We start from the raw sequence: 24,333 nt of genomic DNA, 5'->3' as shown, positions 1-24,333 counted from the left end.
GCACAATTCTGTGACCACGAAAAACTCTATTTTTAAAAACCCTTTACAAACCTAAAGTGACACGTGCAAATAGGAAAGGTCTGCAGTGATTTCCCTCTGTGGTCATCTCAGAGGGGAAGAGACTATGGGGCTTCGAGGTGATGATTAAAGGGGATTCTGACCTGAGTCTTCTCTAGAATGACTCAGTTATTACAACAAGCACTGATGTACTCGTTGTTACTGTACTTTTTCAATAAATGCAAGTTTTCCAGAAATAGAGGATGTCGTTGGAAAACCCCAAACGACATGGAGTTGTGAGAACAATGTGAGAAGGTGCAGAAATGGGAAAGGAGGCACTCTCCATGCATTGGGACCCACCGAGGCCATGGCCTTCTAGAGGGGGCGCCGAAACAGGCCGGGAGCACATGGTCTCAGGTGGGGATGTTAGAGGGTCACTTTTTTCCTTTTTTAATTTTTAAAATGTGCTGCTGCTTTTTCTGTTTTTCTAATTTCTGGGTAAAAAGATAAGGTACGTTAACAGTAAAATGGTCACAGTGATAGAGGAAGGTAGTAATACGGGCTTGTCTGCCACACGCTATGCGTGTCAAGGGCTTCAAATTATGTTAAAGCAGGGTCCTCACTAGAGGAGATTCTGCCCCCAGGGGACACCTGGCCATGTCTTATATCTGTGCTTGTCCCGACTGGGGGTGCTCCTGGTGTAGAGTGGCTGGGGCTGAGGAGTGCTGCTCAACACCCCCCAAGTGCCCAGGACACCTCCACAGAGAGTGACCCGGCCCAGACATCAGCAGTGCCGAGAGAGATACTGGCCGTCAAGATGAAAGAATCAGAGCTACTGGATGGTCTCCTTTCACAGATGAGGAAATGGAGTCTCTGTTTCCCGGGCTAGTGAGGGGCAGGGCTAGACCATGGGCGGGGGGAGCCCTCCAGCAAGACCAGCTGCAACCACAGCAGAGCCCCTGGGAGCAGACAACCGCCCTGCTACTCTCGATGCCTACCCTCACCTCACACATCAAGCTGCAAATGTGAAAGCACACAGAATCGGGACTGCGCTCCGTGGTTTACAACTTGCTTCTCTCCCAACAATCTGTAGTGATGTCTTTACAAGTCGGTGACATTACATTCCAGCAGGCATGGTTACACCGTAAGCAGCACGGCTATCCACGGAGCCCATCCTACTGGCGTCACTCCTCAAGGTTTACGGACCACTACATTTCTCACCGTATAAACGGCGCTTGACGCACACGTGCGTGCTCACATCTCTAACGTCTGCCTCTGGTCCAGGAGGCACTTATGCTGGGAGCCAGGAAATCTGATTAAGGGGGCCCTCTGTAAAATCTGGAATTGTGTACGTCTGGTGTGTTTGGGACAGTGGCAGGTACGCTTCCTTCTCTCTGCGGCTGCTGCCTTTGTTCCACACCTCCTGGGGCAGGCGTAGGGGGGTGGGCCCTGGGCGGAAGCTGCTGGACAATCCCACAGTAGGCCCACAAACCGCTCTCCCAGGGACAAGTGGTTTTATGGAGCAGAAGGAGGTTAACTGATGAAAGCTCCAGGCGGCGCTGAGAATGGGCCAGGCCCCACCCACCGGCATTCAACGATGCGTACTCAGAACAGCCCCTGTATCCTGCCTGGACCCAGAGTGTGTCCAGACGGTCAACACCGCAGTCCCTGTGGCCCTGAGCATGCTGGAGCTGTGGACGGAGCAGAGCCGGAGGGAGCAGGGGCCAGGCGGGGACGGCACTCCAGGCAGGAGGGAATAGGAGCGCATGCGTGCGCATACAAGCGTCTATGGAGTCTCTGGTACCTTGGAACCGTGTCTGGCCAAAACCTCCCATTCACCGCTGGTCAATGCAATCTCCTCCTTGATGGGGCACTTGAATTCATCTGGAAGGAAAGGAAAAGAGGTGAAGGGGGCCCCGCGAAGCTGATAGGGTCTCAAAGCACAGACACCAAATTCCACCACAGCAAATTCCCCCGAGCCCATGTACTCCAGTTGGCCCCCACGACTTGCCAAGCACCAGTTTACATCCCCTCGGTCCTAGGCTCGCCCCGCCCCTCCTTCATCCTCCTGCCACCACGCCCCCCAGGCCTGGGCGATGGCTACACTGGCCGGGCCCCCTCCTCACTCCACCCCTCTCTGAACCCTGCTCTCCCTTTGACTCTCGAGTCTCCGTGGCCACCCAGATTCAAGCCCATGGTTCTCCCGGCTGAGAGCCCCACCGACCCCACCACGGCAGGAGCTTTTCTAGCAGGACTGTCCTCTGCAAAAGCCACCTTGTCACATGGGCACACTCCTCCTGCCAGTGCCATCACGGCCGTTCTCCTATCTCACCGGGACACCGTGATATTGCCTTTCAGAAACCAATTCCTTCTGATCCAAAGTGAATGGCGTCCTGCCTTCTCATGTGTTCAATTACCATCAAGCGGGCATGAGGCATGTGACAGGAAATGCACGCTGGGGATGCAGCTGGGGACCCCCGCAAAGGGCAGATGAGAAACCAGGTGCATCCATCACAGAAGCAGGAGGTCCCCCGAGAGGCACCTGCTGAGAGCTCTACTCCGCAGCCACCAGGTGAAATGCTAGTTCAGCGGCCCATTGCAAGAGGCAGAAATGAGGACTTTCCGAGTGACATCTCCCCACGCTAGGTGTGGGTGGCGGGGAAGTTAACAGACGAAATAAATCGTAAAGCAAAACACCAGTAAGCCAAAGAAAATGCTCCTTGGAGATAGCTCAGCCGGCCTGTGACAGCTGCATTTTGAGTGACAATGCTGAGACAGTGGTCACTCCTCAGTCCCTGTCTTACTCGACCCTTGGGGCTTGTGGCTTCGTGTGTTGACGCTCAGGCTCCCCTTGGCTCCTGGCACCCTGGACACACCCTCACTCAGGTCTCTGCCCCGTGCTGGTGGCTGCCTCAGGCTCATTTGTGGGCTCTACTCTAACTTGCAGGGCGGTCCTGGGGCAACTGTGCCCCAGGGGACACTGGATGCTGTCTGGGGACATCCATGATTGTCAAGACTGGAGAAGGGTTCTCCTGGCATTGAGTGGGTGGGGCCAGGGATGCTGCTAACCCCTCCCAGTGCCGATGCCCCCCACCTCAGAGAATGACCCGGCCCTGACGGCAGCAGTGCCCATGGGGGACCCTGCTCCAAGCCTGAAGGGCCCCAGCGTGGCGCTCAGACCACACTGCTTCCCTACCCAGGCTCGGCCCTTCGGTGCTCCGTCCTGTCCTGAGGCTGAGATGCCATCCACATGCGAGACGGCCACACTCCCACTACGCATCCATTTTGCTCCTGAACATGGGAACATGCCCACACAGCATTCCCACTTCTGGGCACTTCGCCTTGAATGTGTCCAAAACCCAGCTCAGGATTCTTCACTCCTCAAACTGCCCCTTTCAGAGTCTTTCCATCTCAGACTGGACCTCCAGAAACCATCCAGATATCCGTGCCTTCCTCTCTCTTTTTCAGACCCCAAATCCAAAATCCACCAACAAACTGTTGGCTCGGCAGTGCAAGTGAATCCAGAATCCAATCACGTGGGTCAGCCTGACCCACTGCCTGAACCCAGTCCCCGGCCCTCTCCTCGTCCCTCAGGCGATGATCCATACCGCAACCCGGGAATCACTCTGAACTGGTGCAGACCAAGGATAAAAGCCCAAGTCCCCCCGTGGCCCACACGGCCCTGCACGACCTGCCCCCGTCCCCTCCCTGCCCTCACCGCCTCTCTCTCGCCCCCTCGCTCACTCCGCTCCAGCCCCGCCAGGGCCTCCTTGCTGTTCCTCCAACACGTCAGGGACAGTCCTGCCCCAGGACCCTTGCACAGGCTGCTCCCATGGCCTGGACCACTCTTGTGTGGCTGCCTCTCCTCCTCCACCATGTCCTCTAGGTCTCTGCTCCATGGCACATGACCCAGAGACATCCTCCTGACCTCCCGTTCTAGAAAGAAAGCCCCTCACTCTCTAACCTTTTATTCCATTGCATTTCCTTTCTCATGCTCATGATTCCCAGGACAGCATCTTTCATGGGTTTTGGATTACTACTCAACTCGGCCATCATGGCATGAAAGCAGCCACAGATGACAGGTACATGCATGGGCCTGACCATGTGCCAAAAAAACTTTATTTACAGAAATAGGCAGTTGGCCAGATTTGATCCGCAGCTCTAGTCTGCTGACCCCTGGTATGAGAAGGGCCTGGCACATAGTAGGTGCGCAATAACCATGCTGATTGAATGAACGCATAACTGGCTATGATCACCCTCGCCAGGCTGGGAATGATGTGCGGGTAAGGCTGGCTTCTTCCTTATCTGCCCCCTCCCTCGCAGCCGCCTCAGACACAGGGCGGGATCAGAGAACAAACTGCACTAAACCACAGACGGCTGCCTCAAAGAGCAACGGCACTCATCAGGCTTTGCTCACCTTCACTGGGGCTGAAGGGCTCGTCCCAGTCGTAGCCGCTGGGCTTTAACAGGGCGGTGACCTTGTACAAGTGGCAGAAGCCGGTCTTGCATTCGTTGGCGCGGATGAAGCAGAGCTCGTCCTCTCCCTCTGATTGGGGGAAGGGATAGAAGATGTCATGAACCTGTCCAGAGAGAGAAGACGTTGTCAGGAGGTGGGAGGTGCCCTGCGAAGGAAGGTGAGGCCCTGACAGCTCAGGCTCCGTGAGGCCAACAGGCCCCGCTGACTCTCCCTTCTACGCGGGGCCGACTCAGCCTGTTGTGGGACCCCGGGTGCACCTGGGACGCCCCCGCCCTTACGTTGATCCACACGTCGGTGACCTCTTCATACACCACGTATGGCTGGATGTTCCTGGGGACGGCTCTGGCGAAGGCCTCCCGCTGCTCCTCGTTCTCAGTGGTGGGGATGAACAGGGCTGGGGGCAGGAAGACGAGCTGCAGCCGCTGCTGGGGCCGGTCCAGGAGCATGGCCCATGCACTGAGAGGGCGCGAGAAGCGGGGCTCAGGGCCAGCACAGGACCGCTGCTGACACCCCCTTTGCCGATCCCACCGACACCCGACCAAGTAACCCCACCACACACAAAGGTTTCCTGGCTGGCATGCGTGCTCAGGGGAAGACACGAGGGCTCCGTAACCCGACTTCTGGAAACGTCTCACATCATTAAATCTTAGAGCAGCGTCAGATTAAAGTGAAAACAAAAAAATCTTAAGAGCAGGATTTCAAAAACTCTGGAATTTCTTTTTAACTTAAACATATTTTAAATGGGGACCGGTCAGGACTGTAAGTGGAAAGGCAACCTGTCACCATAAGTAGGGAGCAACTAAACCCAAACCGCAGAGAACCATCGCAGGGATATGCGATTCTGGTGAGAGCCTGTGGCTCCCCCAACAGCTGTCTCTGTTATGAAGGGGGGCCTGGAAAGTGTTTTGAGCAGGGGAAGCACGTCCTTTGCGTAAAGGGGCCAATGAGACAATATTTCAGCTCTGTGGGCCACACAGTGTCCTTTACGACGATTCAACCCTGTCATTGTCATACGAACACAGCCACAGTCTGTAAATGAGAGGGGCCCTGTGCCAATAAAACTTTATTTGCACATCCCGAAATGTGGATTTCATATTGTTTTCCAGTGTGATCAGCTATTATTGTTCTTCGGGTTTTTTTCCTCTTAATCATTGAAAAACGTGAAAACCATTCTTGGCCTCACAAAAACAGGTGGTGGTGAGGATTTAGCCCTTGGGCTGTGGTTTAGGGCCCTAGTTTAGAGATCTTTGTCCCTGACCTGAGCAGAAGGGCTAGGAAGTGAGTGAAAAGGGAACGCTTCTTTTGGTGACTCTACCCAGTGGCCCACCCAGGGTCCCGAATGTGAGTGACCTGGATCCCGTCAGAGACACTCACTACTTGCCGTCCCGGGTCCACCCGGCCCTGGCGATGTATTCCACCTTCGGGAAGAGTGTGCTGAAGGGCTGCACCAGCTCCTTCTCTTGCGTCAAGATGATCTAAAGGGAAGACAGACTCGGGTCACACTCCTGCCTGACCACATGCTACCCAGGAGCAGAAGGCCACTGTTTGGGGTACACTAAGTCCCTTCAAATCCGTATGTTGAAGTCCTCGCCCCTAATACCTCAGAATGGGGACTTATTTGGAAATAGAGCGGCTGCAGATGTCATGATTTAAGATGAGGTCATACAGGAGTAGGGTGGCCCCAATCCAACAGGACTGGTGTCCTTATAAAAGGGGGAAACGTGGATACATGCATCACACAGGAAGAACGCCTTGTGACGAGACACAGGGAGAAGGAGGCCGTCTACAGGCCCAGGACAGAGGCCTGGGACACACCCTTCTTCATGGCCTCAGCAGGAACCAGCCCTTCCACACCTTGACTTTGGACTTTTAGCCTGCAGAACTGGGAGACAATAAACTTCTGTTGTTTAAGGTGCCCAGTGTGTACTGCTTTGTTATGACAGCCTGTTGGCTGAAAACCAAGGGTCCCAGTACGGGCTGTCACTGTAGAGTGAGGTGGCCTTCGGCAAGACAGCCTCTGGATGCCACAGCTTCCTGGAGCCTAAAAGGAGCTGGCATGGCATCTCCCAGGATGGTCATGGGAAGAGAGGCAGGCAGGGCCTTAGCACTTCCACACCCCAGTGGGCCACCACCCCGTCCCCTAGCTGCCCACTCCGCTCGCATAACCCACACCCCCGCAGGACCCTGCTCATCTGACAGGGCCAGAGACTGTTTAAAACAAAGCTACTTAGGGCAGATCCATGCCACATCTGCTAGAATATTCTGGTCAAAAATGGAGAAGGGATCTGGTTAGGGCCTAATTGTGCCCCAAACAAAAGCCGACCACTAAATTACAAAACGAAATGTATTTTATCTCACACTCTTCTGTGAAACATTCCACAAGAAGGCGTTTTGGCAAAAATATGCAAGGGTTTTTCCGGCTTGTCTGAGCTCCAACCTCTGACATGTGGGGTGTTTCCTTTCGATGCCTGGTGTCTCCATCCCTACAACCCTTCTCAGCCACAGCCTCTCTTGCCCCGCTGGCTATGGGGACCTGAGCAACAACTCCGAGTGATGGGGACCTCTTATCACTTCAGAGCAAGGTGCAGAGAGCCGGGGACGGGAGGGGGGCCAAAGGGAGGGTGCAGGGCCTGGCCTGGAAACCAAGACTCTGGGAAATGCTTTTCAGATTCAGTTGGCCAAGGGAGCACCCGCGCCTGGGAAGGGGATGAGCAGCTTGCTGGTGTTGCCCAACTATCTACTCGCTTCCAACACATACCCCAGCCACTCTTCTCATCCGGAAGCTTCTCTGGGGTACACTGGCCCCTCTTACCTTGCCCTGACTGTCGGTCTGAAACTCGGCCAGCTTCAAGGCAATCTTGGGATTCTTGCTGCCTGCAGAAATGAAAGCAAGGTGAGCGCAGCAGGTGTTGCTCCCGTGGCCTGAGAGCAGGTGTGGGGGTGGAGGGTGCAGAGTGACGCCCACAGAAAGGTGACACAGGCAGTGGCGGGGGGCAGGGGGCGGAAGAGTGTCCAAAGGTCTCCACGTGGGCACGTCACCCTCTCTGGTCTCGCACAGTCCTCAGGCAGAACTTTCTCACACTGGGCCCGGACATCGTTCCAGACAGTGACGTGACAACCTCTTTAACAGTTTAAGGACATAGGTCAGACTCTGTGCTGCTGGGGGGGCCGGGGGGACACATACACGAGGAAGACACCTGCCTGCCTTTGCAGAGCTTAAAATCCGGCTGAGAAGACGGGACACACCGTAATAAAGCCACCTATGAAGAAAGGTGGCACACAGCCCATGTGACACAGCCGTGGCCCTGAGCGACTAGGAGGCGTACAGACAACCAAGACACGCTTCCAGGGGTGGGGTCTGGTTCAGGCTCCAGTTAGTCCAATGAATTTCAATACTGGCCATCATGGCTCTAGCACCCCCGGCAGGGAACGTCTGAGCCTCAGTTTTCTCAGGTATCAAATGGGGAGGCGGGGAGACTGACTTTTCCCATTTGCATGGGGGGGGGCTAGAAATACCTTGTAGGAAGGCTCTGTCTAGCACGGCACACAGTAGGTGCTCACTGCAGGTGACAATGACTCTTTTATATGTTTCTATGCCGGTTGCAAACAAGGGGACTGCAGGCTGTATCTGGCCTGCATGTGTGTTTTGTCGGTTCACTAAGTATTTTTAAATAATTTGAGTGACGTTTAAGAATTAGGAGATTTCCCAGATGAGTTGGGATTTCCAGCTTCTCTTGAGAAACGGGACAAACTCAAGTCTGTATTCTCACAAGGTGGTAAGTGGCTGGCACGTCCCAGGATGGGGCCCGCACCCCTCACCGTCTCCCCCCAGCTCCTACTGCCTCCTGGGCCCCGAGGCAGGGAGCCGGTCACCACGGAGCGTGGTGCTGGCTCTGCTGTTGTTCCCGAGCTCGGCCTGCTTCTCTGGGTCCTCTGGGAGCACCCTGGTTGGTGTGTCACCTTGCTCTAAGGACTCAGGCCACTGACCAGCCACCTCACCTGTCCTGGGAACTCACCTGTCCGGGGGTACCGGTACGAGTCTGTCTTCCTTTCTTCTAGGGCAGGAGAGGGCACGTGAATGACCTCCACCTCGGACTCATCGACCTCCTCATAGAGGATTCGCAGTGTCTTGTGGCCTTCTGAACCTGGAAGGGACAGGGGATACCGCTGAGGATGCTGGGAGTCCAAATGCCTCCTGTACACCCGGGGGACCCTGCTCTGTCACAGCAGGGTCCAGACAAGAGCGGGAGCCTCACAGCTAGAACCCTGGCTCTTCCCTTTACTAGACCTTCAGCCAGTTGTGTCTCCTCTTGGGGCCTCGGTTTCCTTACCTGTGCAATGGGGACAAGAACTAAGCTATTCCCAGCACAAAATGGTATGGGAGGTGGCGAGGTAGGGTTTTTAGGAGCTGAATTATGTTATGTCCCCACCAAATTCCTATGGTGAAGTCCTGACCCCCAGAACCTCTGAATGTGACTGTATTTGGAGATGGGGGTCTTTAAAGAGGTGATAAAGGTCAAATGAGGTCATTGGGGTGGGCCCTGATCCAATAGGACCTGTGTCCTTATAAGAAGAGATGAGGACACAGACACGCACAGAGGGAAGAGCACGGGGAGTGAGGACACAGGGAGAAGACGGCATCTACACGCCAAGGAGCGAGGCCTCAGGAGAAACCAGCCCTGCCCACACCTTGACCTTGGACTTCCAGCCTCCAGCACTATGAGAAGATAAGTGTCCACTGTTAAAGCCAACCCGTGTGTGGGACTTGGTACAGCAGCCCAAGCTGATTAACACAGGTTAATGTAAGAAGGATTACAACAAAGATCGCTAATGAGAAGTAAAGGAATCACCAGGTGGTGACAGCTCAGAAAAGAGCACATGACTGGCAGTGTGGATGTCATGGGGACGAAGACCACAGCCATTCTTCCTCGACCAGCCCTCCTTTCCTTCGTCAGCTGCTGAGAAGGTTCTCCATCTGCTGTTTCCTGTACCCTCACCTATGACTCACTGTGGACAAACCAAAGATGCCTGCAGAAACATGCCTGCAGTGGGGCCCCTCCACACGTGCTTTACAGGTGGAGCTCCGGAGGCCCAAGAGGAAGAGTGGCTGGCCTGAGGCCACGTGGTTTGGGAGTGGCAGTGCTTCAGCTCAAAGTCAGTTATGACAACCCCCGAGGTGCCCAGACATTGTGGGCTGTTCCCTGGAGGCAGAAAGGGCCCTGGCTGAGAACCACTGACAAACACTCAGAAGCTCACCCACCAGGACATGTGTAAGATGACCATTGTTTACGACACCAAATTAAAACCAAAACCCAAGAGCAGAAACAACCAGTGTCTGTCAGCGTGGAACTAGTTCAATAAACCATGGCTCATTCATGCCGCCAGGTCGTCTGTAGTCATTAAAACGTTCTCTGTGTGCTGATTGCAAGGGCTGAATGTGTGTGTCCCCGAATTCAAATGTTAAATGCTACTACCCTGACATAATGGCATTGCATGATGGGGCCTTCGGAGGGGATTAGGTTCTGAGGGTGGAGCCCTCATGAGTGGGATCTTATAAGAGGCCCTAGACAGCTCCCGTGCTCCTTCTGCCACGTGAGGACACAGCAAGCAGGCACGGGCTATGAACCAGGAAGAGGCTCCCACCAGGTACCAAATCTGCTGGCACTTGACCTTGGACTTCCAGCCTCCAGAGCCTGAGCAATAAATGTCTGCAGGGTATAAGTCCCCAGTCTGTGGTGCCGTTACAGCAGCCGGATGGACTGACGCATTGATGTCGACAGAAAGGTTGTGAGGGATTTTTTACGTGAAAAGAGCAAAGAGCAGAAAAGCACACAGACTGGGACTCTCTTACTAAAAGAAGTGTGTTTACAGGCATTTTAAAGACTGGAACGGGGCCTACCCTCCCAGGAGGCTGTGGGGCACCACCAGTAACCGGTGAAGCGGTCGAATTCTTCCTGGATGACGAAGGTGGCCACGCCTGCAGACCTGGGGTCCTCGAGGACACTGGATAAGCCTGGACGGGGAGAGAAGCAGGCAAGACATGAGGAGTCTCGTTTAGTGCAGGTTTCTCCCCCTCGGTGCTGATGATGTTGGGGCCCAGTCTCTCCGTGGAGCCATCCTGGGCCCTGCGAGCCGTGGAGAGGCATCCCACCCAGCTGTGACAACCAGAAGTGTCCCTGGACATGGCCAGTGCCTGAGTTGCTCCTGGGTGAACCACTCAGCTTTAGAGCAGGGACACTGGAGCTGTGGGGCAGGACAGGGGAGCCAGGGGAGCCAGGGATCCACAATCTGCGGCCACGACCTGGAGACATCTACAGAAGAGGGAGGTCACTTCTGGTGTGCAGGGGCATGAGGGAAACTCGGGGAGCAGGTGAGAGACCTCAGCTGGAGCCATGGAGCCGGACAGGAGAGCGGAAGTAGGAGGGGCCGAGCGAGCAGAGGCCCACAGTAAGCGCTTGGCAGGGAAGGCCACAGAGGGCCACATGGGAGGGTGGCACGTGACAGCAGGGTCCGGGTGAGCAGAGTGGGCGCAGGGTACTTTTTAGAAGCTGGACTGCTGGCTACCATGGCCGTCCCCAGGGAGTGCTGGCCCAGCCCTGGTCCCACAGGCCACACCCCTGCGTGCAGGTTCCTGTTTGCCCCGGCCAGGACCTGGTGCCCTCCGCCCAGCTCACCCCTGTGGCAGAAGGTCAGCCGCCGCTCCTCGCCTGTCTCGATGTTGGCCACCCACAGGTCACTGTTGTTGATGAAGGAGAAGAAGGCGGGGTCGGCAGGGCAGATTTTAGGGTCCATCCGGGGCCCGGAACATTGGGTCTTAATTTCGAGTGGCTTCATGGGGGACACCTGGGGACAGAGAGGCCGGGCTTAGGGAGGCAGGACCCCGGCCACCCGGCCACCCACTCCCAGCCGGGGATCAGGTCTCACCATGAAACCGTTCTTGCCCCCGTCCCGACAGTGGAAGAGGCTGTTGCTGGCCTGGAAGAGGAAGAGGCCGCTCTCGCTGTGGAAGTCGTAGGAGGTGATGCCGAACACGCCTAGGCGCTTCCGCTCCCGCAGGAGCTCCTCCTCCCGAGAGTAGACCCCATGGTGGGGCGTGGCCTGGGACACACGGTAGAGATGCTGGTGTCAGACAGGTGCCAGGTCCGGCACCCTGGGCACTCCCAGGAGGGCCCTGACTACCTTACTTGGGTCCGCACCACAGAGAAAGTTCTGCTGAGCAGAATGGGAGTGCAGCCCTTGACCAGGTGGCCAGTCTGGAGGCCTGAGGGTGCCCAGCAGCCCTGGGACAATGGGGGCTAGCTGAAAGGTTTCTGGGGCTCACATGGAGCAACTTCCCTCTCGGCCCATCTCTGGGCTTCCCTGTGCCCTTTTCCCCACAGAATCTCTCCAAAGCAGATGGGCTGTCCTCTGTGCCACAGCAGGGAAGGACCCTGCTGGAATGCTCTTCCCTGATCCCCAATTCCAATCCTATAGACACCCTCCCACCCTCTTCACCACCCCTTCCTGTTAAGAGCATCAATCTGAACCCACTCAACACCAAACATTCGTACTTTTTGCACAGGTGGGGGCAGGGCAAATTTGGGAGACTACCCAAACGACTAACGCTGGAGGCGTCCGGGCAGGGAAACTATTGTGGACACTACGCAGCTGTCCTGAGAATTCGGAAGATGATGTGGAGATGAGCAAGAATGACAAAAAACACATTTTTAAAAGCAGACCCTGGGGCGGCAGGACGGCTCAGGTGGTTGAGTGCGAGCTCTGAATAATAGGTTTGTTGGTTCGATTCCCACATGGGCCAGTGAGCTGTGCCCTCCACAACTAGACTGAAGGACAATGACGTGGAGCTGATGGGCCCTGGAGAAACATACTGTTCCCCAATAAAATTTATATTTAAAAAAAGGTCTTCAAAAGCAAAACATAAGTAAATAAAAAATAAAAAAGCAGAACCCCGAGCAAGACTCTCCCCACCCTGTGACAATAGCTACCTGAATACAAGTTCGTGGGCTTGGGGACTTAAAGGGACAGACAAAAAGAAGAGCTGTTGTGTTGGCATGGAGAAATTCAGAGTGTGTCACTCATCACACACACACACACACACACACACACACACACACACACACACACCTACCTTGGTATTGTCATTATTCTATAATCGAAAAAACTAAGCAAACATAAACCAACGAAAAAGGCACTCTAGTCCCTCATCCACCATCTTCTCCCTGGAATCGAGCCAATGCTAGATGACATTAATTATTAGCCAAGTCTCCATACAAGGTGCCTGGCCCAAGTTAGCTCAAGTCTTTGGTGAGGCATTTAAAAGGAAGAGACGACTGGATAAGCGTTCTTATCCGAAGCCTAGACTCTGTGGCTGGAGCACAGCCTGGGGGAGGGGGAGGGCGGTGGCACGCAGGTGCCTGAGCTGGACGCTCTTCTCTGCAGGGTCTGCGCGAATTGTGCGGCGGGCTGGGCCCCTCAGGGGTTGAAGGGAATGGTGTGCAGCCTAATGATGAGGCCGGTGCCTGTTTCCCGCACCCATGGGCAGCGCCCGACGGGTAGAGCTCACCTGGAAATGGTCCAGCATTTGCTTCCAGGACAGGAGCAGCAGAGCCTCTTTCCGGACCTTCCTGGGGATCTCGGAGTAGAGGAGGGAGTTCTCTCGGCTGCCGTAAGGCATCCCTTTGGGGAAGAGGAAAACAACCAGAATGGGTGACCTGGCCCCGGATAGGAGGGGGTCTCAAGTGGGGGCTGGCCTCAGTCTCCGCACGGCTGGGCCCAGCTTGTTCCTTTTGCTTCTGCGGCACCCTGCCAGCACATCCTGGCTGCACACCCACCCAGACAAGCTACAACCACAGGTTGAAGTACATCAGCAGTAGTGACGCGGTCTTCCATCACTGAGATGTTTGAGCTAAGTGTCTTGGCCTAATGACTGAAGAAGCAACATGAGAGAACAAGAAACGGGTGGTCAAGTAGCTTCTCGATGTGGCAAGTGACGTGGGTTTTGCACTAATGATAAAGTTTGCTCGTGAAGTATAGTTAGTAAAAGAACATATTTAGAGAAAATTATTAGGTTCATAAGGGTTCCTTTTAAAGCGGATTGAAGGGAAATGGAAAGTTAACTTAGATGTGTGGCTGGGAAACAGTCACATTTAGATCTTTGAGGGCGCTTTCAGCTGCTTCGACCTGCCTCGTTCCCAGCTAGGCAGACTCGACGCTGCTGGGCTGGGCTGCCCATGGCACGTGCTCCGCACAGCCTGTCTGCAGGCCTCTCTGGGAGAGCCGGAGCTTTCCAAACAGGAAGTCAACGGCGCGGCCTTGCCAAGGACATCAGGGCTGCCTCCCTCCCCAGCTGATGAGTAAGCGATGACACCAAATGGCCTAAGCCAGCACATTCCCTGGATGACTGTCCTCGGCACCTGGGACGGTGCCGACCCGTGCACTAGGTGGGATTCTGACACGACCGATGACAGCCGCTGATTTCTGCCATCTCTGCCCCTCTTCTGCCTTCTCTTACCAGCTCTGCCCCATCTTTAGGACCAGCGCACTGCCCCCACCTCCAACCCTCACCGGTGTGGCAGGTGGCCCAGGCCTGTGCAAGTACCACCTCCAACCCCGTGCCCTGTGGTCTAGGCGATCAGCCTGGGCGGGGGGGACACATGTGGCACTGGGCCTGACACAGGGCACGAGGACACAGTGGTCTTGCATGGCCCCTCTAAGGGCTCCCAGAGCTGTCCGGGGCCCTGTGCCCTCCCTGTCTGACATGAGCTGCCTGTGTGCAGTAGGGAGGAGCCGAGCCACGTGGAGCAGGAGAGCCAGAAGGGAGGGTTTCCTGTCATTGCAGTTTGAGCCCTGGAACCTGAGCCGCCCAAATCCCATCCTCCTGGCAGCAAACGGCAAAGTCCCTTCTCTGCTCCATCTCAAGCGCATCGGACTTCATTAGGTATGTTGGAAAGAGCCTGCCCTGAGGACCTGGTGACTGGTTCCACATGCCCCACGTAGCAAAACATCATGCCCACCAAGGAGGCAGGGGTCCCGGTGGATCGGAGGGGGCAGGTGGCGCTTAGAGCGGCCGGCTGCACATTGCCCTTGGAGGCCCTTTTTGCTCTACCCACAAAGTCTGCTGGCTGCCAGCATTCTCCCGGGTGGTAGGCTGGGGCAAAGCCATATCACAAATACTTAGGAGTTCTCGGAAGGCCTGCCCCAGGAACTTGGACATGAAGTGAGATCAACCCAACACCCAAGGGTGTTAGTGATACAGACTGAAATCAGCTCAAGGGTGAGCAATGTCACCTAAAAAGGCAGCATAGCTCTGTACTGTTCCGGGCACGCTTTGGGGTCTTTGCTATACCCACAGCCCTTGCCTGGAGCTGCCCCGACACACTGGGGTGGGCACTCAGAGCCCCCTGTGGACCTCGGGCACACACCCACCCCAGCCACAGACGTGCACACGGGCCGCTGCCAACTGGACATGTAGGCGCCTGACCCATGCCGAGCCAACCTGAGTCTTTCCCAAAGTCAAGTGGAGAAAGCTCGCCATTTCTGCTGGTGGCAGGAACCCTAGAGGTGTAAACCTGGGAGCGGAGGGCAGGTGGGTATTGAAGGTGGATCCGTGGAGAAGAATACACGCAGGGCAGATGCCTGGGCTCCAGGCAGCTTGGGGTGCCACAGCATGAGTCCTGGCGTGGGGAGTGGGGGTTCCCTGAGATGCCCCTGCACTCTTACTACAAGGCACACTTAATGGCTCAAAGGAGCTCGGAGGATTTCTATCCCTTAAAGCAGCTCTGTGGCCGGCTGAACAATGGCTCCCAAAAATGTCCACGTCCTAATCCCAGAACCTGTGACTATGTTACCTTCGGTAGAGAAAGGGACTTTGCAGATGGGATTAAGTTATAGATCTTGATCTGGGGACATTAGCCTGGATTATCTAGCTGGGCCCTACATGTAATCATATGCCTTATAAGAAGGAGGCAGAGGGGGCGGCCAGTTTGCTCTGTGGTGAGAGCGTGGTGCTCATAACACCAAGGTTACCAGTTCGAGTCCCACATGGGCCAGTGAGCTGTGCCCTCCACAATTAGATTGAAATCAACGACTTGACATCCTGGAAAAACACATTGTTTGCCAATATTCCCCAATAGTAACAATAATAACAATAAAGGAGGAGGCAGAGAGAGAGTTCAGACACAGAAGAGGAGGCAGAGCTGTGACGATGTGACCACAGAGGCAAAGATTGCAGTGGTGTAGCTACAAGCCGCGGAGTGGCAGCGGCCACCACAAGCTGGATGAGGCCAGAAACGGATTCTCCCTTAGAGCCTCCGAGGGAGCGCAACGCGACCCTGCCAACACTGATTTCAGCCCAGAGAAACTGAATTCAGAATCCTGGTCTCCAGAACTGTGCGGGAATACATTTTGGTTGTTTTAAGCCATCCAGTCGGTAGTGGTTTAGTACAGTAGCGGCCCCAGGAAACTCATACAAGTACCCTGAGCAGGACAGAAACCTGAACTTGAGTGAGTGAGTGGCTAACGAAAGTGAGAGAAAAGGGCCAGGGGGCCACGGTACTGCATGAACAAAGAGGCAACAGCCCAGCCGAGTCCATGAGTCTTGGCCACTTTCAGTCCTAACAGCCAGGCTCCCTCTTGTCTAAACGAAATGCGAAGCACATCCAGCCCCAATCTCTCCTAGGCCAGAGCTGGCAAACTGTTTCCCGTAAAGGGCCAGATAGTAAATATTTTCAGCTTCAAGGGCCACATGACCTCTGCTGGAAAGCAGCCACAGACGGAATGTAAACGCACGGGCATGCTGGGCACCAGGAAAACTAGATTTCCAAAAGCAGCCAGCCATCACTTGATGACCCCCATTCTAGACCCTTCATTTTTCTAACCCTGTGCTTGCCAAACCATCATCTGGTTTCCACGTGGGTCTCTATGAGGAGGGGCTGCACTGACTGGGGAAAGGGGAGAGCCGTCTGGTATCCAGCTCGGTCACGGTCCTAGCCGGGGGTCAGCATCGGGCAGATGACCTTCATTCGTTCATTCCATCGTTCCCTCCAACATTGACCGAGGGCCTGCCTCGGAGCAGGCATTGTCCCAGGGGCTGAGGATACAGAGACTGACCCCACCAGGAGAGTGCTGAGGTTCAAAACCGGCCCTGGGTCAATAATCATGTGGCACGCTGCTTCCAAACCCGCTGGGAACTGTTCCTATCTGCCCTGTGGGACCTTTAGGCAAAGTAGGGCAACATTCATTCGCTCAGCAGATCCTGAGTGCCCACCTACCAGGAGGCCGCAGGTGCCGGAGGCCTGCTCCATGCCCTGAAGGCTCTCACATGGCCCAGAAGGGAACACAAATGCGTGAACAACTGCAGATGTGTAGAAAGTGCTATTCGGGAGGCAACACTCAGAGGAGGAAGTAATTAGCAATTAACATGCTTATCCAGGTATCTAGGGCAGGGACAGTAAAACTGCGGCAGGCCACCTTCGGTCGTTACCCCACAGGGCATATGGCAGCTTTCCATGAACCTCAGGAGCCTTCGTAACACATCCCTCCACAGCCACCCCTACTGTAGTTACGTGTGACTCCCACTGTGTAAGCCCAGCCCAGCCCAGTGCAGGAGCTGGGAAGTGACTCAGGAGGGGGCCCCGCTGACTGGTACTGGAAACAATCTTAATGGCTCTGGCCCACGTACCAGGCCCGAACCACGGAACTGTGCAACACAGAGAGCGTGGGACAGCCATCTTTCTCCCCTCACACGCACAGCTGACCTACTTGGAGGACCCTTGGGCCAGACCTTCATTGTAAACACGTCACCGTGGGTGGCAGTTTTCTCAGGGCCAGGATCATCTGTTTGGACCTTCTACCTAGGAGGACCTCTGGAAACTAGAGGACTCAGCAAGAGCTGTCCCCGAAGCACTGCCTGAGGGCGCCGAGAGGGCTCACCCAGGTAGTAGAGGCGGTGGGAGTGGGGGCTTGACTCGTCTGTCTTCTGCACGAACTGGAAGTCATGAGGGGCCTTGCTGACGATCAGGCCCGAGTTCTTGCGGCTGCCGTGGATAATGTTCCGGAGCCCTTCCCACGAGTGCTTCTGCACCTGGAAGCGGGATGCCGGCTCCTCCATCTCCACTGCGTCGCCCCGGTCGGATGCCGCAGCCCCAGTGGCCATCCTCTCCGCCCCCTCGGAATTCAGCGAGAAGCTATGAGGAAGAAGGGACAGGCAGGAAGACAATGAGAAAGGGAGTGGTCCCTGAGTTCCATATATAAGCTGCCTTCTCAGCAGACACCCCAATTCCCCCAGCCAAGCGCCACACCGTGCAGCTTTCCCTGTCCCCCCCGAATATTTCTCAAATTGTTCCATTTCTCTCCAACACCATGAATGCTAAGATCTAAGCCACTGTCACCTCTCGACTGAATGACTGTAACCTTCTACAGCTCAACTCTGCACACCCAGTGCAAATCTGATCCCATCACTTAGAACCCTTCCTTGGTTGTCCACAGCAACCTAGTGTAAAAAACAGTCCTCACCTTGGCCTTCAACGCTCTTTCCTCTGACCTCTACCAGACTCTTGAACCTCATCCCGTCATCACTAGGGCCCAGGCGAACTGGCCTTCTCCCGGCTCCTCAAACAGGCCGAATTCCTTCCCACTCCAGGCCCTTTGCTCATGCTGGCCCTTCTGTCTGGAACACCTTTTCCCTCTCTTTACTCAACGAACTTCTAATCTGATCTCAGCTGAAACATCTGTCAGCTCCTCAGACACCTTCTACGACTATGCATAAGGAAGCTGGTCTCTCCAGCAATCTTTCACATGTCATCTGGTTGTCCAGCCCTCAGAGCAGCAGTCACAACGGCTGTCAATCGTCTGTCTCCATGTCTGTGCTGTTCATAGCTATGTCCACAGAACCCGACACGGCCCTTGGCACAGTGGGCATTCCACAGAGGGCTATGAGGGACACACTCGCCCATGCACAGACACCTGAGCACAGAGAATTAATCGCCAAACCTCGTCACAGTGCTGTCAGCTTGCTGTCCAGCAGGAGAAACCCTTGTGCCTCATTGGTGGCACTCAGAGAAGCAGGCAGATATTCGCTGGGGACGTGCGAACTTCAGGTGAGAGGATGATGGGCACACCTCCCCTCAGAGGCCGTGCCACTCTCCTCCCACTCCAGGAGCAGCTGCGGCCCTCCCCCAACCCTCTCTGCTAAGCACACTTCTTGACCACACTGGACTGGCCAGGCAAATATTTGTTTTAGGGAAATCTAAACACAGCCGTGGGGCCTGGTTGTGGAAGAGCCAGGGTCGTCCCATGAGGCCAGCCAAAGGAAGCAGGCTGGCCCTGGTTTCCTCTGGGGCACCAAACGGCCGAGGGCCTTGCTGGGCGCCAGCACTGGGTGCTCCGGGATTAGCAGCTTTGTGAGCGGAAGTCCACGTTCCCTTGTCGGAAGTGGGACTTGAAGCTATTGCTACCCCTGCGGCTGGGACAGCACAGGTCACGGGCTTTAGAGAGGTGACAGACAGAGCTGTGCCCCCTTTCACTCAGGCGCCCTCTGATTCCTGGAAGGCTGTTCCCTGCTAGCAGGAGACCGCACAGAGTGGTCACTGGAAGACAAAGGACCTCTGCCTGCTTCAGGAGGCGGGCCCCAAAGAGACCCGAGAAGGGTACTATGGCTTCTGAGCATCCATTGCAGGCTGATTTTCCGAGTTCCTTTTCTAACTAAATTCAGGAACAGACGGGAGGAGAAATGGCCCCCCTTGATCAGTGCTACATGACTTGGTCAGAGCTTGCGGGGTACAGCGCGCTGATGTGTCCCGCGTCCTGGCAGAAGGAGCAGTCAGTTGAGCTCCTCCTACAGTGGCTTTGAAGACACAGACCACAGGCCAACAGAACCTCCAGGGCCCTCGGGTCAAATAAACAAAACCCAGAGAGGGCGGGAGATTCACTGAGGGGTGTCAGGCGGACGCTGGGGCGGGGCCGCCACGGCGCTCCAGAACCCACATGGCCCCGAGAGCTGCCAGCAAGCCCAGGACAGCAAGCCAGGGGAACTCCTCTCACTGCCTAACCCTCCCAAACTCCTGCCATTGCAATTCGAGCCTCGCTCACGCAGTAAAACAGATTGTGACCTCCACGGCCCCCAAAGGGGACCCCAGAAGCTAAGAGCCTGGCTGAAGCACTCACAAAATCACGTGGCTTATTTCCACAGCAAAGAGTGGTCAAAATGATCTTGCCTCCAATCACTGCAGAGAGCCCAAGGAGCAACCACGCAATCCAGGAGATGAGATACGAAATGAAACATCACGAAAAACTTCTAGGAATCTTCTAGATGCGGCCGGGCAGCCTGAACTCCCAGGCAAAGGCTTAGTGCTACCGCCTGGCCCTCGCTCGCCTCTGTCCTCCCCAGAGGCAAAGCCCCAGCTGCAGGGCGAGGCTGGGGGAAGAGGAACAGGTGGACGAAATGGGGCCCTGACGAAGCAAGTCTGTGCCGCCCTTTCCCTTCCAGTGCCAGCCTGCGCTGGGCTCCTCCAGTCAAGAGTTTACAGAGCTGGGAAATGAAACTGGATTGCAAGCCACTTAGGCCAGGCCCACCTACACTTCCTTCTGCCAACTGATAGGGTGCCTCACAGCCCGTGGTGCCACCTGCAGACTATAAGGGACCTCCCGCTTCAGTCATTGCCACGGCCCGATGGCAGTTCTCTGATCTCTGGGGCAACTGCCTGCTGGGGCATCTGCCAGAGACCCACGCAGAGCCTGTGATGAGGGAAACAGGAGCAAGGCAGAAAGGAACTGTGGAGTCTCAGCACTGGCTGCAGGGCTGGGAGAGCTCAGGCCGACCCCAGTGACAAGTCAAGGAAGGTGGGCGCTAGGCAGATGCCAGGCAAAGGGGAAGGGATCTAGGCTCCAGAGGGCGTGGCCCTCAGGACACTCGCTGTGTGCTGACAGCTGAGGGTTTCCAGGAAACAACAGGCCACCCTCTGCCTGTTCCTGTGCTGCTCCCGGCACAGCCGGGGCCTCCAGGTTTTACAACCAGCCACACAGTCAGCGTGGAGCCCGGCCTGTGCCTACCTGTGAGAAGGGAGGCACGTGAGAAGGGAGATGCGGGTCCCTATCACTAACTGACCCCCTGCCGCATTCACCCATCAGCCATGGGGACTGCCTGTTTTCAGAGCCTGCCTCTGGGGAAGGAATCACCATGCTTAACATCATGCCTACCTTCCAGAACCACCTTCAGTTCCCTTCCTGCCTCGCCAATCGCTTGCGCTCGATAAAAGCAAATGAGCCTGAGAGTTAGAAAACGGATACTGACATAGGTCAACTCGGTCAGGGAATTCCTGTGGTCTCTTCGTCTCGTGCCAGGCCCCAGACGTGGAATTTACCAAACGCCTGCACCTGTGTAATTACCTTTACTCCTCACTGTAACCTTGGCCGGTGCGTTCTGGGGGCAGCTCCATTTGGGAGACTGGCAAGTGGGCTCAGAGAAGTCAAATGGCCCAACCAAAGTCATGACGACGAAGGGAGCAGGGGGAGCCCAAGTCTGTTGGGCTCAAAACCCATGTTCAAACCACCAGCTAGTGGTTCTCTATTGGGGCTGATCTGTCCCCAGGGGACACTGGGCAATGGGTGGGGGCCAGGGACACTGCTCAACACTCCACGGAGTGACCTGGCCCCGATGCCAGCAGTGCCAGGGCTGAGAAGCCCTGCACTAGCTCACGCTGCTACTTCACGCAAAAGAACCAAAACTGCAACTTGGGGAAATGCAGAAATGTAAGGGGGGGCGGGGCAAAGGCATCTTCCCAGACCAATGACTGCAATGCCCCCAGAAATCAGGGCTCCCACAACTGGGCCCCTTACCTCCTCCAACTTCCTGTGTTCGCGTTGTCCAGACGTAGCTTCTTAACCGTCCGCATTAACTACTCAGCTGACCTCAGGAGGGTGGGGGCACCTGGGAGGGGAGAGACCACAGGGTTGTAACTCCCAGCAGGCAGCCCAGGGGTGCACGCTCTCCCCCCCCTTCTTCCCCAGGCAGCCCTCCATGCCTCCGGGGAATACCCAAAGCCAAGGGCATTCTGACCAGGCAGACGATTTGGGCCCTGCCCTGAAACCTGAGAGGTTGTGTGGCATTTGCCAACTCCCAGCATCTCTTTGCCGAGGGGTTCTCCCAAGGTGAAGTCCCGGAGAAGATGCGAGTATCAAATGACCCTGAGGATGCCATCCACGGACACGTGCCAGAAACGAAATAAACCCAAATTCTCCACTGTGGCTGCTCCCTGGTGGCCCTCGAGACCTCACCTGCTCCCCGCCCTTGACCATGACCTCCAGCACACTGGCCTTACTCTCCCCTAAACACACCACTCATTCCCACCTCAGGGCCTTTGCACTTGGCCTCCCCTTTGCCTAGGACACCCTCGCCCTGCTTTTCGTCTGACCTGCTCCCTCGAGCCTTCGGGTTCCAGTGTCACCTCCCCGGAGGTCTTTCCTGGCCCCTGAACCAAAGTTGCTACCGTGTCACCCCCATCACAACACCTGGTCTTTCTGCACAGCACTCACTCTAGGAGAGTGGTTCTCACGGGGGGTGATGCTGCCCCCCAGAGGACCCTTGGCGATGTCTGCAGATTATTTGTGGTTGTCACCACCGATGGGGGTTGGTGAAGGTCAGGAATGCTGCCAAGCACCTCACATAGCCCAGGACAGTCTCCCACACACAGACCGATCTGACCCCAGTATCAGCAGCGCTGAGTAGGAGAAACTCTACATTCATTATTTGGGGGGAAAATTGAGTTAGATTCTTAGGCTCACACTGCACCAGGATAAATCCCCAATGGTCAGGTGGGGTTTTATAAACCAGAATGATCCCCAGCGTCTGTGAGTCACTTCCTCTCCCTCTCCCTACTCAGTTCACGTATTTCAATGTATACAGTATCCCAGGACCTCGGGAGGTCAAATGATGAGAGCACACAGTACCTCCTGGGGCGTCAGTGGAATCCCCTGACCCCAGGGGTCTCAACCAGGGCCGATTCTGCCCCCCAGAGGACATTTTTGGTTGTCACGACTGGGAGGCACGTTACAGGTAATCTGATCAGAGACACAGTCCCACAATGCACAAGATGGCCCCCGGCCTCACACACTGCAAAGGATGACCTGGTTCCAAATGTCACTAGTTCTGAGGCTGAGAAGCCCTGCTCTGGGTGAGTGAGCACTCCTGACTGAGATGCCAGCTCCGCAGGGTCAGGCCCGTATCTGTCCTGTTTCTGATGTATCTTGAGCCGAGACCCGCGCCTGGTACATAGGAAGCACTCAAACATTTCAGGTGGAGGGAAAGTCGCCGTCCTCACTTGATGCTATCTAAAGTGAAGCGGCCCCCTGGTGTGATCAGCACCCAACCACCTCAGCACCCAACCACCTTCTCGACAAGCTAGGTCCCAGGATGACAGGCAGATGCCCAAATGCTTAAGAAAGCAGGATGGAGATCATAGGGAAGAGGTGAAGCAACATGTCACCATAAGGGATCAATGGCTCCCTCTCAGTGCAGCGGTGAAAAGAGTGGGCTCTGGTTCAGAGATATGGGTTTGGATCCTGACTCTGCCACTATGGGCTGTGTAACCTTGGGGAAGTCACTTAACCTCCCTGTGCCTCAACTTCCCCAGCTATAAAATGGGGCTGCAGGAGGGCTACCGTGAAGATGAAATGAGACGGTGCAGGTAAAGCACCTGACATAGCAGAAACTACATGACAGCTAATGTTGTCAACTAAACAAGGTATTTAACATCACACCAAGGGGAGAACTGGATGAGACTTGGACTAACCTCTGTTTCAGGAGCAGAATGCACACCATTTGCTGACCAAAAGCCAGACACTGGGTGAGGTGTGGGAGGGTGCAGCCACAGCTCTGCCACACCTACGTGGAATCAGCACCCTCCCCTTTTGCTCCCTCAGTCTTTCAGGGGGTTCTTACCAAGGCAGCCGCAGGGGGATGCCAGACGGAAAGAAAAGTCTCCAGCAAGAGCACACACAGCTATAGCCACTGGCCTGGGTTCCGGCCAACGGTCCCACCGGGCAGTGACCCCAGGGTTACAGAAAACCGCTTCCTGCTGACTTCTGTGTCCTGGAGCCCGCGAAGGAGTCTCACCAGCCCACACCCAGCCTTCCCGGCCGCCCCACCCCCGCACAACTGACCTTCTACAGGGTCCAGCAAGTTTCCATTCCAGCTGCAGGCATGGGACACGGACCTTGACAGAGCAAATGTGTCATTAATGGGGGGGGGGTCATGGAGGGGCAGGCCGAGCACTTGCTCCCCTTCCACTGGGGAGGCAGTTGTTGGGCTTGAGTCTCGCCACGCCTCCCGGCCCCGCGGTGCCGCCTGCAGGCCCCGCACCACGCCTCGGAGAAAGGCCCTCCCACGGAGCCCAGCCCCCCCGGGGCTCGGCCAGGGACCGCAGGGACTGGTGACCGCACTGCAAGTCTGGGCTTTCGTCCCAGCTCCTCGAAAGCAGGTCGGTCCTTGCCGCTCAGGCAAGTGGCTTCCTCACAGTGGGGGCGGGGAGGGTCGACAGGAGCAGTGGGAACGGGCGGCTTCCGAGGGCTCCGCGGCAGCCAGGATGGGGAGGTGTCAGGTCGGTCTGCAAGCGTGCGAAGCCGGTGGGCGCAGGACAGGCCCGGGAGGGGGGAGCCGCGGGGAGGTGTGGGGAGACCGAGCCCCGGCGCAGAGGCAGGAGGCAGGTCCGAGATGGGCCTCTGCTTTCACACGGGGAGCGTGTGCTTGTGTGGGGAGCGGGAAGGCGCGGGGGCGTCCGGGGCCTGAAAGGAGAGGAGGGCGTGCGTGGCGGCGGCCACCCCACAAGGGGCCGGAGCCGGGGGCCCGGGCAGCGACAGGACGTGGA

At 56.1% G+C, this 24,333-nt stretch overlaps 1 protein-coding gene across 4 annotated transcripts in view; it reads right to left on the bottom strand.

Annotated features, from left to right (window-relative positions):
* Positions 1–24,333, bottom strand: part of DPP9 (dipeptidyl peptidase 9) — a 36,418-nt gene that overhangs the window by 11,682 nt on the left and 403 nt on the right. For 3 of the 4 annotated variants that reach the window (XR_013995081.1, XR_013995082.1, XM_081076043.1), the window contains exons 2-14: positions 23,630–23,682; positions 21,308–21,398; positions 17,405–17,658; positions 13,038–13,150; positions 11,399–11,572; positions 11,149–11,317; positions 10,374–10,487; positions 8,491–8,619; positions 7,287–7,348; positions 5,849–5,949; positions 4,753–4,930; positions 4,415–4,577; positions 1,802–1,881 (exon numbers count right to left, since the gene is read on the bottom strand). Coding sequence is in view for 2 of the 4 variants with exons in the window: in XM_081076043.1 (XP_080932169.1) it covers positions 1,802–1,881; positions 4,415–4,577; positions 4,753–4,930; positions 5,849–5,949; positions 7,287–7,348; positions 8,491–8,619; positions 10,374–10,487; positions 11,149–11,317; positions 11,399–11,572; positions 13,038–13,150; positions 17,405–17,658; positions 21,308–21,363 (1,593 nt within the window). In the remaining 2 variants the exon portion in view is untranslated. Of the gene's footprint in view, positions 1–1,801; positions 1,882–4,414; positions 4,578–4,752; positions 4,931–5,848; positions 5,950–7,286; positions 7,349–8,490; positions 8,620–10,373; positions 10,488–11,148; positions 11,318–11,398; positions 11,573–13,037; positions 13,151–17,404; positions 17,659–21,307; positions 21,399–23,629; positions 23,683–24,333 lie in introns of those variants that run through there. The other variant, XM_081076044.1, reaches the window with a different exon arrangement.

Source organism: Rhinolophus hipposideros (genome assembly GCF_964194185.1).
Source record: "Rhinolophus hipposideros genome assembly, chromosome: 16".
NCBI lineage: Eukaryota > Metazoa > Chordata > Mammalia > Chiroptera > Rhinolophidae > Rhinolophus > Rhinolophus hipposideros.
Note: the sequence above shows the minus strand (reverse complement) of the source record. Positions and strands in the feature narration are given on the sequence as shown.